The 17,710-nt window shown below is 44.8% G+C and overlaps 3 protein-coding genes across 4 annotated transcripts; 2 read left to right on the top strand and 1 right to left on the bottom strand.

The window, feature by feature from the left end:
- The first annotated feature begins 2,140 nt into the window (after positions 1-2,140).
- On the top strand, positions 2,141-7,350 carry cytip (cytohesin 1 interacting protein). Of its 2 annotated transcripts, none has more exons than XM_084478179.1 (8): positions 2,141-2,355; positions 2,626-2,666; positions 2,774-2,828; positions 3,166-3,268; positions 4,474-4,567; positions 4,777-4,843; positions 5,143-5,209; positions 5,670-7,350. In XM_084478179.1, exons 1-8 carry the CDS (start codon positions 2,188-2,190, stop codon positions 6,212-6,214), a joined length of 1,140 nt encoding a protein of 379 aa, XP_084334305.1. In that variant the 5' UTR covers positions 2,141-2,187; the 3' UTR covers positions 6,215-7,350. The 2 variants fall into 2 exon arrangements, with proteins under 2 accessions (XP_084334305.1, XP_084334304.1); XM_084478178.1 differs by having other exon boundaries at positions 5,667-7,350.
- A 672-nt stretch (positions 7,351-8,022) lies between these two features.
- On the top strand, positions 8,023-10,151 carry ermn (ermin; the record flags this gene model as incomplete). The annotated part of the gene is made up of 2 exons (XM_084478953.1): positions 8,023-8,275; positions 8,684-10,151. 2 exons carry the CDS (start codon positions 8,023-8,025, stop codon positions 9,157-9,159), a joined length of 729 nt encoding a protein of 242 aa, XP_084335079.1. The 3' UTR covers positions 9,160-10,151.
- A 557-nt stretch (positions 10,152-10,708) lies between these two features.
- galnt5 (polypeptide N-acetylgalactosaminyltransferase 5) lies at positions 10,709-17,330 on the bottom strand. The gene is made up of 11 exons (XM_084478174.1): positions 17,205-17,330; positions 15,831-17,087; positions 15,266-15,432; positions 14,727-14,846; positions 13,672-13,807; positions 13,412-13,531; positions 12,774-12,891; positions 12,365-12,694; positions 11,929-12,009; positions 11,331-11,486; positions 10,709-11,089 (listed from the first exon to the last, which is right to left on the bottom strand). Exons 2-11 carry the CDS (start codon positions 16,877-16,879, stop codon positions 10,940-10,942), a joined length of 2,427 nt encoding a protein of 808 aa, XP_084334300.1. The 5' UTR covers positions 16,880-17,087; positions 17,205-17,330; the 3' UTR covers positions 10,709-10,939.
- Positions 17,331-17,710: the final 380 nt, after the last annotated feature.

The following is a 17,710-nucleotide window of genomic DNA, read 5'->3' as shown; positions in this document are numbered from 1 at the left end:
ATGACTGTACAGTTAACGTGGCAGTATACCAGATATTCACTTTACTAACCAGTCCTGTTCATTTCTCAAGTTTTAATGAGGCCTTCAACTCATTAGATAGTCCTGGTCATGTGACACTGTTACAGCAGCGAGTACATGCTCGTGCAGATGTTACTAAGAGCTGTAAGCTAGTGCTGCCTGTAATGTATGTACATGGACATGCTACATATGTGAAGTGCACACCCACGCCTAGCTTAGCATAGCATAGCATGCTCTTCCCTCGAATGTGGTCTCACTAAGGCACAGGTGACGGGTGACTAATTGTTTGAAAACACTGTTGAAGTCATTCCAAAGATAAAACTATGAGTATGTGCAACATCTGGCTCCAACTCCTCATAGGATGTATGTTATATATGTATAGTATATATATATTTATATACATCTCGCTGTTTTGTGTCTTCTGATCAGATGTGGATCTCGTTATGACATGTTCTCTTGTGCATTTATTGTATATAAGAGTGTGTTGTATCAGTTGGTCAATAAATTATTTTTTAATAAGTGTACATTTATTGGCCATTGTTTATTGTTGCTACACCAGATGAACATAAATCTTACTTTAAAATCGTACAGCATTATAAATAACTGTATATAACTGTATATATATATATATATATATATATATATATATATATATATATATATATATATATATTATAAAAGATACATTTAAGAGGTTGTTTTGAGTTCAGCCTTTGTTCAACATGTGTTTTTGTGTCATTTGCTATCAGTTGTGTGAGTTTATGAATCAGAAGACACAGCTGAGTCACCAAAGCTGTCTTTATCACTACATTAATGAGTCACTGAAACCTATGGTGCGCTTGAACGGATTTGACTTCCCCATCTATGACGCCATTCACAGGAAATTTACCATCTTCAGTTGAACCTGATGATAAAAACTCCTGCCACAACCAGTACGAAACTGTCTGCATTCAACTGATTAAATACAAGAAAGTGTGTCCCATTTAGTTTTTCTTTTTATCTTTTGTTGCTATGACAACAAAAGAGACACATTTCGGCATTTCAGTCTCACTTCTCAGTCTCACTTCTCAGTCGCAGAAGATACATATCTAGCTGTTTGTGTGTGTTTGTGTGTGTCTGTGTGTGTGTGTGTACATTGCAGCTGTAGCAAAAGTGAAGTACAATATTGCCATGGTTAAAATAATCGTTTTTCTACACTGTTGAAGCTTGAATATTGTTGCTCACAATCCTCAAATAATTAAGTAAAGAAATGTGAACAAAAACAAGATTTTGTCAACTTTTTACTTCAATAGTTCATTATTTTCTGAACCATGTCGCAGGCGTCTGCATTGTGTAAGCGCGCTATACTTGGTTGGTTAAATGGTTAAATGTCTTTTAACCACATTTTCAGCCAGTTCCTCCCCCATGTTGTTCTCTCCTCCCTGCCCACATGGCCTGGCTTCCTGTCCGGCTGAGAGCTCTTCCCTTTGATCCGACCTGTCTGATACCTTGGAGCCAGTGACCCGTGGTGTCTGTTTAGAGAGAGTTTCACCGGCCCCTGAGGGTCCCTGACAAGACGAATCGCCCTGCCTGCTGGTGCAAAAAGAGGCTCAGGGCTCCAAACCTGAGGCCAGGGGTGTGTGTGTTTTTGGTGAGGGGTGTGGGGGCTGTGTGTTTGGTGAGGGGTGTGTGTGTGTATTTGTTGTGGAATGTGGGGTCTGGGGGTCCCGTGGAAGCAACAGAGCAGAGTTTGGTGTTGAAATCCCCCACGAAGGTGACAGTTCCTCTTTGCATCGCTGTTTCCTGGCACGACCGTACACCGATTTGCAAAGACTGCTGGAAGAAAGAGGGGCTTTTATTTTAAAAAAGGGTGCAAACTGAAGAACAAGAAGGGAGTCCTTTTCCTATTCACAGACAGGCGACTTTTCACAAGAAGTCGTTGGGGGGAGGTGAGAAGAGATGAGAGAGGTGAGGAGAGAAAAAAGAAAGTAAAAAGGGAAAATAAGAACGCATGTGTGCTGTGCAGAGGTACCGCTAACCCCACAGTAGTCACATGACCTGGCTTTCCGCTTCGGCACTCTTAAAGCTGCAGCCATCCAAGCGGTGAATCTATAGAAGAGCAGACAGGTCAGGAAGCAGGGACCTGATGGTTCTCTGAGCCCAGTGATAACAAGCCAGTCCAGTCTAACCATGCAGTCCACCACCAACCTCAACCTTGGCGGCCCGCCCCGGCAGGAGGGCTGTGTGCTGGACAACCTCCCGAGGAAGAAGGGCCATCTGTGGAGCTGGCGCTCCGTGAGGGGGAGCTTCGACGAGGCGCAGCCCGAGGCCAGCACACTGCCCAAGGGATGGAGGCAGGTGAGAGACCAGCACATGCCCCAGCACCAGCAACCTCACACCATACCATTAACATAAAACACAACATACATACTCAACAGTATACAGAGTGTCCTGATCATGCATTTTCTAAATATCTTTGAGTATACCAAATACCAAAAAGCCTTTGAGCAGTGAACAGTGCAAGACAGAGGCATGGATGTTTCAAGGCTTTGTCAAAGCAAACGTGTTTTACAAATGTAAAGTTGCTTGTCAATGTGAAAATGTGATTGCATTTTTTTGCCTTTGCAGAAAAAAACAAACTCGTTGGTGGATTACTCTGACCCTCTCAGGTAGATGTTTGTTTGCGTTGCAGTTTCGTTAAGCTCTTCTTTCTAGTATATTCATAGTCTTCTAGCCAAATGCATTTCAATGTCAACTTTATTTCTGTTTTTCAAAGGACAATGTACATATTGGAGAAGCAAGACAACGAATCATTTGGATTTGAAATTCAGGTTAGTTCCAAAATGTTATATATTCATAGCCAAAATTCATAACTAAGTCTTACAACTTGGTACAAAGAATCACATATCCTTTTTAAATATTCTTAGTTTATTTGAATTGATATATATTTTTGAATACTTTTTTGCAATTTTCTTTGAACTTTGATTTTATGTCTTCCTTCAAAAAACACACTTAAGAACAATTCTGTGAACCAACATGGCAGTTAGACACACATTTTGTGATTATGATGAAAATACAATCCTGGCGTAGTTTTTGTATTGCAAACGTTTACAGGACGTTACTCAGTTTATAACAGTCCATATGTGATGAATGTTTCTGTTGTGTTAGACCTACGGGCTGCAGCTCAGCAACCACCCCATGGTAGAGATGTGCACTTTTGTTTGCATGGTGCACAAGGACAGCGCTGCAGACTGTGCTGGGCTGACCACAGGTGAGCACGCACACACACACACAGACACACACCAACACACATGCACACACACCAACACACACACACACACACACACACACACACACACACACACACACACACACACACACACACACACACACACACACACACAAACACACATATACACACACACCAACTCACATGCACACACACACACACACACACACACACACACACACACACACACACACACACACACACACACACACACACATACATACACACACACACACACACACACACACACACATATATACATACACACCAACATGCACCCACACACACCCACACCCACACACACACATAAACACACACCCACCCACACCCAAACACACCAACACAATTGCACGCAAACGCACACACATGCACAAGAATACATTGCCTAACCTCACCTCCCATCCTTTGTGGTGATAAACCTCTCACTTCATGTTCTAGATTTCTACTATACACGTGCACAAACACATGCACACTTCCTCACCTATGTAAACACCCACTTTGTGCACCAACACATGCAGATCTATATGCAAGTCTGGCACTCATGCTCCTCTTGTGAAGTCATTGATATTCTGATATAATGGGTATATCATAGATATACTGTATAATGTACTCACAGATTGAGTTTCTCCTCTGGCCTGGGGATCAACAGTTATCTATTTATTAAGACTCTTTTATGCATATGTATTTGTGTTTTCTGTGCAAATGGACAATGACATTTTATCTTATAATACTGCATCCTGGGTTGAAAGTACACTCAGTACAATATTGCTTTTTAATTTGACTACAAAGGCTTTAACATACAAGCGTCACACAACGTATTTTTGTTTAATGACAAGCACATGATAACACAAACACACACATGTTCACAAAGAAACATGTTCACACAAACACATGTTCACAAACACAGACGTTCTCACTGTAGGCTGTGTTGGGATTAGAAGGTGTAATCCTCACTGTAGGCTGATGCCTGTTGGGGTTAGAAAATGTTAAGATGTTATTCTCTCTGTAGGCCGATGTGTGTTGGAGTTAGATGTTAAGGAGTTAGGAGATGTTATGCTCACTGTAGGCCGATGTGTGTTGGGGTGAGGAGATGTTAAGATGTTATGCTCAATGTAGGCCGATGTGTGTTGGGGTTAGGAGATGTTAAGATGTTATGCTCACTGTAGGCCGATGTATGTTTGGGTTAGGAGATGTTATCCTCACTGTGAACGGGTGGAGCATCGAAGGATCGCCTCATCAACATGTAGTGGAAGCCGTGCGGCAATCCACCAACATACTGAAGTGAGTAATACACAGTAGTAACAACCCTAACCCTAACCCTAACTCTAACACACACACACACACACACACACACACACACACACACACACACACCAAAACACACTGAGATCCTGTCAGAACTGCCTTGTGATGAAGATGATTGATTATCAGTTGAAGAACACAAGTGCACAAGGGTTAACTGTGTGTGTGCGTATGTGTGTGGTTCCCAGGATAGAGACGGTGTGTGGTACCATCATGAAGAGGATTGAGCTAGAGAAGAAGAGGAGCTTAATGAAGGTGTGCTTCAGGTCTACCTAGTACTTGTTAACTTGTTGCATACACACACACACACACACACACACACACACGCACGCACGCACGCACGCACACACACACTCACACACACACACACACACACACACACACACACACACACACACACACACACACACACACACATAAACTCACATGCACGTATACACAAATACACACACAGAAATGTGTGTGTACAGAAATGTACTTTTATCATTTGTTCGATGTACTGTATATTCCATGATAAGTGATTTATTACATCAATACGTGTCATTTGATTTCAGAAAACACTACGAGAGAAATGGGAGGAGCTACAGACGCTTGTGTTACAGGAAGCGCGCCTCACGCACGGTGAGTGGGTCCTGCCCGGCGTCCACCGCACAGCTTCCGCTCTCACACTGCAGTATTTCTGATGTGAAACTAACGGTTCCCCTCAGAGTTTCGCAGTTACCTGTCACTAGTGAGGTGTTTGAATTATATGGCCTACTATTGTTTTGTACCATATTTAACCAAATGTTTGTTATTTTTGCATTTTTATGCTTATTTTCATTGTTACGACCCCTATCTGGATCTTCTAACACCCAAGCTACAGTGTCATGTCGTGGTCTGGTCCTGCCAGAGAGTTCAGGAGTTCTGTGTTTAGAGTTCAGGAGGCCAGCATCTCAAGCCTCTCATTTCCATGAGAGACCGCTGCTTGTTGTTCAGTTAATGTGCACGAGAGTAAAATTGAGAAAAAAAAACACGATATCTTTAATATATAATATATATACACACATTTTATTTACTGTTTTTTTTTTTCGTTTTCTAGCAGATTCCACAGACAGCACCCAAACTCCTTCCATTGACTCGCTGGTGTCCCCCGACTGCTTTGAGGGCAGCGGCGGTCCTGGTGGGCCGCGGGACAGCAGGTACTGGAGCGCGGCGTCGGAGGACGGCGACCAGGCCAGCGTGTTCGGCGACGCCGTGTTCTCCCCGAGCCCCGTCAGCGCGTCCGGCGGCAGCGACGACTGCTTCTTCTCTCAGGGGTTCCCAGACCGACAGGAGTCCAGAAGGAAGCTCAAGTCTTCCGGGTCCTTCTGTGTCCGTGTTGTGAACCGCACCAGCAGCTCAGGGAGCAGCTCGTCGTCCCCGACCTACTGGGACGACGCCAGGGCCTCCAGCCCGTTCGGGACCCTTCCCAGGAAAGGCAGGAAGGGCAGCGTCCGCAGACACCTTCTGAAACTCATCCCCGGGTTCAGTCGCTCGGTCGAACAAGACGTCGTGGAGGAACTGGATCCAGACAGACCATGTCGCCTAGACAGAGTTTTTAGTGATGGACAGAATCAACAGAAAAAAGAAACAAAGTCATTTTCTTGAGGCAGAAAGAAGCGAAAAGACACTTCACTTATCATGTGTGGGCGTGTGTTTTCTACATTTGAAACTAGAGGCCTCCATTTCCTTAAGGTTCTTCCTGGTAATACAAGTATGATCTGGAGTTTGTCTGAAGGTTAGGAAGACTGCTCAGTGTCAGTGTTTTGAATGTGAAAAGATGATGATGATGAATGATGATGAAGGCTTAAGGTTTTTAGTCTTTCTATAAGCATTCAGGTATCATTTGTGGAGTGAGTTAAGGTCTACTATGCCTTAAATGAGAGGCGTTTGTTTTGAAATGATAAGCATTAACTATGAACACATTAATTATGACCATACTCTCCTTAATGCTCAGATGGAGGGTTCAGGGTTATGTCAGTGAACGTCTAATATATGTTGATCCTCACTTGGAGCAGAGCGTACTGAATGTAACCAATGGGAATCAAGCCCTAACTTTTACTCAAGTATCAATTAAAGTACCCGAGGATGAGTGTAGCCTATAGGTCAAAATAAAGGTCATCCATTTGGTCTATAAAGTAGGCTACATGGAAAAAATGTACTTGCATATCAAAAATACAAATTTGTATTCATCATCATGACTTAATGCATTAATGTGTTTTTCTGAACTAAGGAAATGAAACTATTTCAAATAATCCTAAGTCTGATGCTTGTATGAAAATGCGTTTGTAGTGAAATGACTGTGCAGTGTTTGGGTTATTTGAGAAAACGTTTAGACTCGGGGGATACTTTCCACCGTGGGAGATCGTGCATCTACCGTGTGATAACTTGAAGCCGACATGTGTTAACCATGTGAGAGTTCTGAACCGCATGAGCGTCTCCTCCACATCTGCAGGATGTGGCAGAGACGATCCGAGGACAACCAACCTTAAGACCTTAGCAAGAAAAAATATCCATTTGTAACTCTGTCATACGTTGACTGTCAACTGTCATGTGCTTTTTGTTGGCCTTTTTTTCATTTAGAATCCTACTTCTATCAATGCGTTAAAATCGTTTAGAAAACATAGTGATACTATATTTTAACCAGCAGATGGCGATGCACACCCGTTATATTTGAACGCACCCTTGTGTTTTTCAGTCTGCAGTGCTCCTGAATAGCTCAGATGCTGAACATGTTTATGTGGTAAAGCGATTTGCAAAAATGTCTCTTTGCATTTTCCTTTTCTTAATAAAAAAATAAACGGTATGACCGACAATAACAGTACAAACATAATCACACATTTTTGTACTTTTTATTCAAGGCCTTCATTATATTCTCCTGAATGAATCCCCCCCCGACACCCAATCACAAAGAAGACCTTCTTGGCTCATTAGCGTGTGCTAAGTGCATGCTGGGTAAACCCATGAGAGAATGTTAATCTTCAGCTACAGAGAAGGTGGTCACCCAGGAGAGCTTAGAGCAGCAGTACAGTCCCAGTATTTGTGGGGGCCAACCTCAACAAAGGCTCTTTATTAGCGCCCACAACAAAGCTCTGTTCTCCCCCCCAGCTCTGACCACATCGCACACCAGCACCAAAACACAACCAAGATATTTGCACCAGTGAAAAAAAGAAAAAAGAATAACAAACTAGGAATGGTGTTCTGTCGTCACTCTTTGTCTCTTGTTGTGTTGTTGCGTGGACGCCTCCAACCAGCTGTCCTTTATGTGGGCCACAACACCCAAGCCATGCCCGCCTGCATGAAGAGAGACCACCACTGAGGACATCGAGGATACTTGGCTTGTTTTTGGCTCTTGTTTTGGTTCTTCCAGCACAGCTCAACCTGAATAGAGAACAAGCAGAGGAGGAGCAGGGAGTATGGAGCCTGAGACCAACAGCACCCAGCCCGACCCTGCAGATCTGAGGGCCTCTGAGGTGGAAGCGCTGAGGTCACACGTGGTGGATATCATCAGAGGGGTCAGCCCCAGGGCCCGTCGGAGCCTGGAGGACCCCAGCAAGGAGGTGGAGGAGGAGGAGGAGGAGGAAGAGGAAGGAGACGACTCTGTGTTCTACGACGACGGGGTCCCGGCTCCCTGGCCTGTGAAGGAGGAGGAGGCCCGACCTCATTTTTGCGACGCTAGGAAACACAGAGAGGAGAGGCTGGTTGAGAGCGAGGGGGGGGCGGGGGGGCCTGGGCCTGGAGAGATGGATGCTGTTGCTTCAGCCACGCAGATGGAGAGTCCCCAGGAGACACAACAGGACATGATGAAGAGGCCGCTGGTGGAACATCAAGAACCGCAGCGCAGTCTGGCCACCGGGGACTTGAAGAATCCCAGTGGTGGATTCACTGAGGACAAACACACACCCAAGGCATGCACTGAACTCTGCACATCCATACTAAAAGGTGAGAGAAATGTTGGCTATTGGCTAATCAGGCTATTCTATTTGCCTGATTGTGTAATAGTAATTGTGTAATAAACAAATAATAGTAAAATAATCTCAAACAATAACCTCATCATGTGAATCACATACTCAAAAGGGGACGTAGTGGATGAGGAGGAGAAGGAGGAGGAGGTGGAGGGAGAAGATGAGGAAGAGGAGGAGAAGGAGGTTTCATCCCGTCAGCAGCGGAGAGAGGAGCACGCAGCTGAGCCGGGGCCCGGCAGTGTATCGGAGGAGAGGCGGGCCCCCACCACCACCGCCGCCGAGACAGCTGGGGAGGAGAACCAGCAGCAGATGTCTTCTGATGAACTCCAGATCCTGGGAGGGAACCGAGAGGAGCCGGACCAGCTTGAGCAGCAGGACCACAACTCCCAGAGTTCCACGGGGCGCCCCCAGGAACCCAGTCCTGGATATTCCACACTGCCTCTTCCTAAGAAATCGAGCCCCAAACAGGCTGCCTTGGACCTTGAGGCCTCCACCCCCAGATACAACACCCTTTCCTACCGCAAGATCCAGAGAGGCAACACCCGGCAGAAGATCAAGGAGTTTGAGTTCATGGGAATGAAGCTGTGAGGACCTTTTCTAGAAGTTCAGAGAGTCATTATTATTATTACGAGGGAACACAACTGTTAGATGTGTATCATCTAATCAACATTTAAATGTACTTGGGAATGTGCTATAACATCCTAACCATACTCAAGCCCTAGGACAGATTGTGAAAAAAATTACTTACGTTTGTAAAGAGAGCGAGTAGAAGGGAGCGGAAGAGAGCATGAATTCTGACACTAATCCAGAAGAGCCTCCCTCTCTACTGCACCTTTAAACCTTTAAAGGTGCAGTAGTCGTAATTGAATCAAGATATCATTTGAGTATGATTTGTTAGCAATGACCTAGCCACCCATCACCCATAAGTGAGAGAAATGAGCTGTGATAATATCTGTCGAGTTGACAGTGTGCCTTCCTCAGTATAGCTGATTTAGATTTGAGACTGCGCCCAGCTAATTTCTGACCAATCAGAGAATCTCTTCCCTGATTGAAGCCAAGAGGGAGGGGATTTCATTGTTGGTTTACTTTCAAAATCTTGCCCTCTGTTAAGAACTCTTCAATCTTCAGTGCCAGCGTTACCATTAGATAGTATGAAGATTATTAAGACCCAATTGAATCACCTGAAGGTCTATATTATTCTGCTAAATGCCCTAAATGTAAATGTAAATGTATTAATATATAGTTCCAACAAAAGGCCTTTCTGATTATACAAGGCTCAACTTCATACAAAAGATTAGAGGGGAGGGACAGAGGCCATGTAATCTACCGGCTAACAGCACTAAGTGGGTATAGGTACTAGGTGGGAACCTTTTGTTCCTTTAAGCCCTGGTTAATATTCTTTTAGAGCAACGTAACCCTTCAGCATCATATAGATAGAATAGGAAAAAAAAATAGGAAACGTACAGGATATGCAAATACTAATAGTTGTTTGGACTTTGTTATAGGATGATTGCTTAAAAATAGTTAATGATTGATTCAATTTTCTACAGCTACTTGATACAAGCTTGTATTAATCTGTCTGTTCATTGAATAAATCTCCAGAAGTAATGATCAGTAAACAAGCCATGGCAGCTGTATGACATATAATAATAAACAGACATGTACAAACCCTTTAAACCATATTTATTTTTGTTCAAACGAAAGATGACTCCATTGTTGTGTGAGCCAACAACACAGACTTCTGGGTAAAGTCAAACCCAGGCTTAGTGTAAAATAGACCAAAAGTGAAAGTTTATATAAAAAACAAAAAGTCTCAGCATAATGCACACATAACATGGAGAAGCCTCATAGCTTAATGCATTTATTTTACACACTCTTTGCCCTTTCTCCTTAAATCAACCAATTTAAATATACTCCTAAATCTTATCGCAATTGTCATCCACACACACACACACACACACACACACACACACACACACACACACACACACACACACACACACACACGTGCAAAAACACAAGACTAGGTTCTGGTCACTCTGGTTTTAATCTTCAGATCATCAGAACCAGCACCCCCCCTCTCCCCCAGCCCCCCCCTCCCCACCCAGTCACCATCACCTTCAAAGCAGCAGGGCATCACACCAAACATTGTCCAACACGACTCCTTTGGTCAAGATGCAGCGTGGGATAAAAAAAAAAGTTTGTGCTGTTGGATCACCATAGATTTGGATCAGCAGAATGTAAGATCACCCAAGAGCAGGATCACGGTTGAGGTGGATTGATATGGATCGGCGACGAGTATGGTCACCATAGTGTCGGATCACCACAGAGTCGGATCACTGCGGAGTAGGTTCCCCATTGAGTAGGATCAGGGTAGTGTCTTAGCGTAATAGTGGGTGAACTGCCACATCTGGCGGCTGTTGCTGGCCTCACAGCGGTTGATCTGGAGGGACGAGCCCTTGAGGCTGGCCTCCAGGCACACGTCCTGCACTATGGCCTCAGCGATGATGTGCTCCCCCTTCAGGATGGGAGACTGAGTTAGACTCTAGATTTGAGTTTGATGTTGCTAGACACACACACACACACACACACACACACACACACACACACACACACACACACACACACACACACACACACACACACACACACACACACACACACACACACACACACACACACACACACACGATTTTAAAGGTATTGCCGATTGACCTTAAAAATCTATGCAAGCTGCTTCATTCTCACAGTCATCTTACCATCGACGAGCCGGCAGCTTTGTAGAACCAGCGTTGCATTGGCTTGGCAGGGTCACATGGTGTCAGAGCCACCTTGGACTGCTGGTCCTCCTGAACGGAGAGGCAGACGTCCTGCTGTTTGAGGAGCCGCAGCCAGGTGTAATTAAAGTTCTGGCTCTGGTTTTGGGGGAAACAACAAAAAGGCCGGAGTTAGTTACAGGGTTATGATGGAGGCTTCTGGAAAACGATTGGTATGTGCAAGAGTTGGCCGCAGAGCCGCTTGGATCTCTACACTGCCCTCAAATACCGAACTTTGGAAATGTGGGTCTCGTCTTGGACTCTACCCCATTTTTTTTGGCTTAGGTCCGGTCTTAATTTGACCATATTCGTGCTATGCTCTTTTCTATATGGATATTGTTATCTTAGGAAACACTGAACTTCTAGGGTATATTTAACCAAAACAGTCATCATCTATTGCTCAGTCTTTGTCATTAAATATTGTTTTGCCAAAGAACTGCACGTCCTTGGGGCTGATTATGACTAAGCCTACATCTTACAAATGTGGCACAACAGAAAATAAGCAACCAACATATGGGATTGTAAACCACAAAGCATTCACCTTTTCTGTGAGATCACATGTGGCGAAGGACAGGGAATTTCCGCGTAAAGCGAGGCACTTTCTTAAACCACGATTGAACATCTGTAAAGCAAAACAAAGACCGTCACAGAAGGCAGGCGAAGGCAGAGAACTGCAGGTTCCACTCCGTCAGTCAGAGGACTGGCTGCCTCTCGTCTTTAGTCCAATAACACAACGTTACTGTGGGCGTCTGGAAAAACATTCTGCACCACAGAGAGACAACAATAGCTTTGACAATATCAAGAAATAGAATAGTTCAGATTTTTAAAAGACATGCCAAGGAAACAACCACGCTTCAAGCAGAAACAGAAACGAGAGAGCGGAAGGGAGAGAGCGGGAGGGGAGAGAGCTGGAAGGACAGAGTGGGAAGGAGAGCGGGAGGGAGATCGCAGTGCATTGACCATCAATCAGGACCTACCAAGCCCTCGGCTTTCACCAGGTGGGACTCGATCTCCGGGTGCACGTTGTCCAGGTACCACTTGAAGCTGGTGCAGTTGAGCCTCTGTCGGAGCGCAACCTGCTCCGTGAGGTCCCCGATGTCCACAGCTCCACGGTCCAGCAGGTGGTGGAAGCCGTGGCCGTAGAACAGCTCCTTGTACTCGTCCAGCCACACCTCTGCCACGCGGGCCTGGTTCCTCTGGATCGTCTTCTGCCGGTTCTTTGGGAACTTGTACGGGTTCTCGCCCCGGAAGATGTGGCCCACCCGGGAGCAGGGGATGATCTCTATCTCGCCCCCGCACATCCAAATCTAGAGAGACGCCAGAGTGCTGGTGAGGTAGAGCTGGTGTTAACCCCAATTCAAATATACACTCATGACAGAGATTTACCTTGAAGGAGATTTCCATGTTCTCGCCGCCCCACACATCGAGTCCCGGGTCATAAGCTCCAAGCTCGTAGAAGTATGACTTGTCGATAGAGAAAAGCCCGCCAGCCATGACTGGACACCTACAGGATTGAAGCAAGGAGTTTAATACACACATCACATCACATCACTTGGTTAAGGGAAAACTAGTCTCCACTACAAAAGTAATGGACAAGCCCGTTACAGCGGTCCTGAGATACGTTGAAACACATTCCCCAGCCGGAAACAAATGGACAAACCTTTCAAGCATCTTTTCTTTTTGGAGAAGCTTGGTTGGTGCTTTATGAAGTGGTCATTTCTGCATGTTGATATAAATGGGGGGGGGTTGTAATGACAGCAAGAAAATGCTACGGTTCAGGTAGGCTAATAGGATTTCTGGGAATTGTATGATGTATATTTGAGATTGTCTCATCAGTTAATATTACGTTTTGTGTATGCGGGGGGAGACCTGTTATTTTAGGGCTTTTTCCAATGTCTCTATTGGAAAAAAAATAACCTAAATGGTGTAATGTGGAAATGAGGACAGTGCTGCTTTTGAACGCAACACAATGTTTCCCGTTCCAACACAATCCATTTCCAGCGACTGCTAGAAGAAAGAGGCACCTGAGGGGATCTGAGACGTTCATGTTGTTCTTCTTGATGTGCTCCTCTGACAGTGTGTTCCAAGCGAACCCCAGAGGCCATGTGAAAACACCTCTCTGGAAGTTGTCAACCATCACGTAACTGTAAGAGAAATGACAGGAACAGTCACACAGAGATGTTGAAACACTTTGCAGGGTTCAGCGACACATTGCAGGTCACACAAGTGCTCAACGTGGATGCGAGGAGGTATGACCGTGTGGTGTCGTGTGCTGCTGATTCACCTCATATCCGTGCTGCTGATGACTTCGATGACGGGGCAGACCACCTTCCTCCGGTCTAGGTAAACCCTCTCCAGCAGGGGCTCCAGCCAGCCCACGTTGCACTCCACGTGCGAGTCCAGGAACGTGAGAACCTTGCCTTTGAGCAAACAGAGGAAGCGAGTTGGCTGCTTTCACTCGTCAGCAGGATATCGACTGTTTACAGACCGTAGGTAGGACCCAATTTGGTATTTACACAGTCAACAATCCTAAAATAATTTGTTTATTTTGGACGTGGGGATGAATCGATCTAAAAAACCTTATTATGAATTGATAATGCCACTGATGTAATAATATGGATATATATGAGCACTTGATTGATCCCAGACATCTGGGATCTGGATTATGAAAGATGATATTCAGGTTTGGAGTAGAAGCATACCTGAAGCCACACGGGGAGAGATTTGCTTTTCTTTCCGTCTGCAACTGGCATCATCAACAACGGCCCCGGACCCCCACTGACACGCACACTACCCCCCCTTCACCCACCACCACACACTGCCTATGATGTCATCTGCCTATGATGACAACAAGTTTTGCACTACTTTCATCATTCTGCACAATTGTATATTTTATTCTTATTACGATTCATTTGTATATAGTGTCTTTTTAATTGATTTTATTTTTGGAAATCTTATTGTATTTGGAGTTGTGTTCTGATGGCAGTACTTGCTTTATTGTTTACCGTTTATTGTTTGTAAATATTGTGTGCACTGAAGACCAAGACAAATTCCTCATACGTGGAAATGTATTTGGCAATAAACCTTTTCTGATTCTGATTCTGATTCAGAAAGGGCTTTCGGCCTAGGCCCTGACCCTAACCAAGTAGTATGTTTGCCTAAACCTCATCTAAGTAGTGGTGTTGCTTAATAAGGGACACAAACCCCGGTCTCTCGGGTGTAGCTCCTGTTATCATCACCCACAGCCTCCTCCCTAAATGGACTTTGCCACTCTTTATGGTATGTCACCGCTATTCCCAACGCCTTTCTGACTGAAGCAAAGGCAAACTTGTGTTGTACCTTTAGCGACGGTAGCTCCCTCCAGCCGTGCTCGGATCAGACCCTGCCTCTCCTTCAGACGGATGATGCGGACCTTGGGCAGCTTCTTCATGTACTCATCCAGCTGCTTCCCAAGGTAGTCTGAAGAGGAAAGAAAGGAAAATATGAAAGAATCGTTAAAAACATAATACAGAATAACAGGCAAGCTGTTTGTGGACAGTGTGAAATGGCATTTAGAGTACATTTTACATCTGTAATACAAGGTAGCAATAAGTAGAAGTAACAGATCATTAGTACGTAACAAAAAACGAAAACAATTCCAAACAATAAACTCAAGTTGCCCAATTGAAAGGGAAACATAATATCATGCTGTGGTTAAAAGCCAAGCCCGCCCATTTTAATAACGGATGATTCGTAACGGATGTTTGTGTGAAGCCAGGAAGACGATTACCTCAGTTTGATCACCTGCCCACAACCAGCATTTCAAGAATCTTAAAATACATATCTTCCAAATCATCTAAATTCATCAATCAGATGTTTCCATGTAAAGTCTGAGGAACCTTTGGTGCTGCAGTCGTCCACCAGGATGATCTCCTCCAGGAGGTGAATTGGCGAGCGGTTCAGAACGCTGTGGACCGAGCGGAGCAGCGTGGACCACACCTCGTCCACGAAGCAGAAGATCACGCTGGTGGTCGGCAGGTCGTTGTGCACCAGGCTGTTGGAGCACCTGAGGAAGGAGAGGTCAGAACCATGACTGGCTGTGAGAGGGGGACAAGGTGTGTTCACTAACACCGCCAGGGTTGAGGGTTCGATTCCCACTGGGGTCAGCGATCCGAAGTCCAGTACTGTAAGACACTTTGGATGAAAGCATCCGACCAACGGCATGCATGATATTATAAAGTTATGTTCTGTCAACTAATGATTCTGAAGGTTTAAACCTGAACCTAGGATCATAAATAAATATTATGTTCCTTACGTTTACAAAAACTTTATGCCTGAAGTGAGACTGCAAGTTTAAGTCATTATTTTACCACAACCACAATTACGCTGATGGACCTGAGAGGAAAGGTCAACGGTAGTCCACCACGGGGTCAAATGTCATCAAAAGGGGTCAAGTGAACTTACGTCTTAGGTCTGGTGTCCGGGATGGCTCGATCCAGGGGTATCTGGTCGCTGAGGAAGACGTTGAAGTGCCCTTCTGCCCATCGGCTCTTGGACTCTGCTTCCTTATCTCTGGGCACCAGGGCCCCCTTCCCATACTGGCCCACTGCTTTGGCGTCTCTGGGAGCGCTGGTGATATCCAGGACATACACTTTGTGGACTCCTGATTTTCCAGCTAACACTGGCTTAGCCAATGAATCCAAGCCTTGGTTTGGCTTTGGTTTTCCGGCTGCCTTCGTTGCATTCAACACCCTTTTGGAAATTATGTTGTCCTGTTTTTCTTTATTTTTTAAGTCATCTTTTTTGGCAATGTGGCTCGCTTCATTTCCCTGTGTAGCAGACTTATCCTTAAGGTCCACCTTAACCTGTTTGTTTACTTTTGAGGCCACACGTGCATCACTTGTGTTTCCTATGTGCTGAAACTCCTTCCGTGAGGTCGGTAGCGAAGCATGTTTGTTCTCCTGGACCCCAGGCTGAAGTTTTAGCGCTTTTGTCACAACGACAGGACCTGTCACATTGATCAAACTCTCCTGGGCAACTTTCTTAGCCTTCAGTGTGGATAGTTCGACAATGTCAACAGAGTCCTTGATGGGCTCAGAAAGGTTCTGCTTGGGTGAGAGTGGGGTGACATCCGGGACAGCTTCTTTACTTCTTTTTAAAACCACAGAGTCTTCATTAACTTTGTTTTTACCACGTTTCCCCATCTCTTTATGCTGGCGTCTATAAGCCTCCGCTACTCTGTCCAACAACTGGACGTTGTCCTTCCCTTCATAGTCCACCTTCTGCACCGGGTTCTTAAATCCCCCTCGCCCCCCTAGCTTCATCTTGGTGGTCTGACTTTTCATAATCAACCTTTCCTCGACCACCCGCTGCTTCAGCAACACGCTGCTGTTATCGCTCATGGACAGGCGGAGGGCAGCCATGTCAAACAGTAGCCAAATCACAGAGGCGATGAACACGAAAGCGAGCACCCTCCCGCTGCCCCTGAAGTACTTCCTAATCTTCATCTTCATCAACGAAACAGAAACACACGGAGAACCTCAATCTTGAAACAATGCGGATGTCAGAATACCAGCAGCACAGGAGCGCGGTCACTCATACTTCCACCTAGTGCGGCCGAGTCCTACTGCGGGGGGAAGAGCTCAAGGCTCCGGGAAGAGCTGCCTGCGTGGCATTCCTCCTCACTCGAACCTGGGGCTCGGAGTCTGTCTTCAGGCTCGTCTGTCACAGAACGTCATACATAGAAACACATTAGTGGGCATGAATGAAACGCAGCCACAAAGCACGTACATATGTTACGGGTGAACAGTAGATCGCGACGGGACAATGTCCACATACCCGGGGTTTTGTTCCGCAGGTCGACCCGGGGACTTGGAAAGATTGCTTCCAGAAATAGACGCAGGCTTAAACACACCGCGAAAGTTTCACCGCAAAAAGTCCACGACTTACTACAGGATATGTGTGTGTGTTGGTTGGGCTTCAACTTTGCACTTGGAGAACAAACCTGATTGGATGGACTGCACGGAGGTGGGGGTGGCAAAAGTTTCAACTGCGGAAAAACTCCTCCTGGAAGTTGTGTTATATATGTGTTATATATATATATATATATATATATATATATATATATATATATATATATATATATATATATATATATATATATATATATATATATATATATATATGTATATGTGTATATATATATATATATATATATATATATATATATATGTATATATATATATATATATATATATGTTTTATATGAAAGTTGTGTTAATCGAGATCCGTTAACTCTTTACTTTTTCCCAACGATTATTTTTTAATGATAGTGCCGTTTATTA

Source organism: Micromesistius poutassou (genome assembly GCF_964030765.1).
Source record: "Micromesistius poutassou genome assembly, chromosome: 14".
NCBI classification, from domain to species: Eukaryota; Metazoa; Chordata; class Actinopteri; order Gadiformes; family Gadidae; genus Micromesistius; species Micromesistius poutassou.
This window is presented reverse-complemented; position numbering and strand designations above follow the sequence as displayed.

Bases quoted from the DNA above. Each gene is read 5' to 3' on its own strand.
- cytip (XM_084478178.1), top strand. From the start codon at position 2,188: ATGCAGTCCACCACCAACCTCAACCTTGGCGGCCCGCCCCGGCAGGAG. The intron at 2,829-3,165 runs GTTAGTTCCAAA...CTGTTGTGTTAG, and splicing joins CATTTGGATTTGAAATTCAG to ACCTACGGGCTGCAGCTCAG. The intron at 3,269-4,473 runs GTGAGCACGCAC...TGTTTGGGTTAG, and splicing joins CTGTGCTGGGCTGACCACAG to GAGATGTTATCCTCACTGTG.
- galnt5 (XM_084478174.1), bottom strand. From the start codon at position 16,879: ATGAAGATGAAGATTAGGAAGTACTTCAGGGGCAGCGGGAGGGTGCTC. The intron at 12,892-13,411 runs GTGCCTCTTTCT...TCAATCCTGTAG, and splicing joins AACGTCTCAGATCCCCTCAG to GTGTCCAGTCATGGCTGGCG. The intron at 12,695-12,773 runs GTAAATCTCTGT...GCGTCTCTCTAG, and splicing joins ACATGGAAATCTCCTTCAAG to ATTTGGATGTGCGGGGGCGA.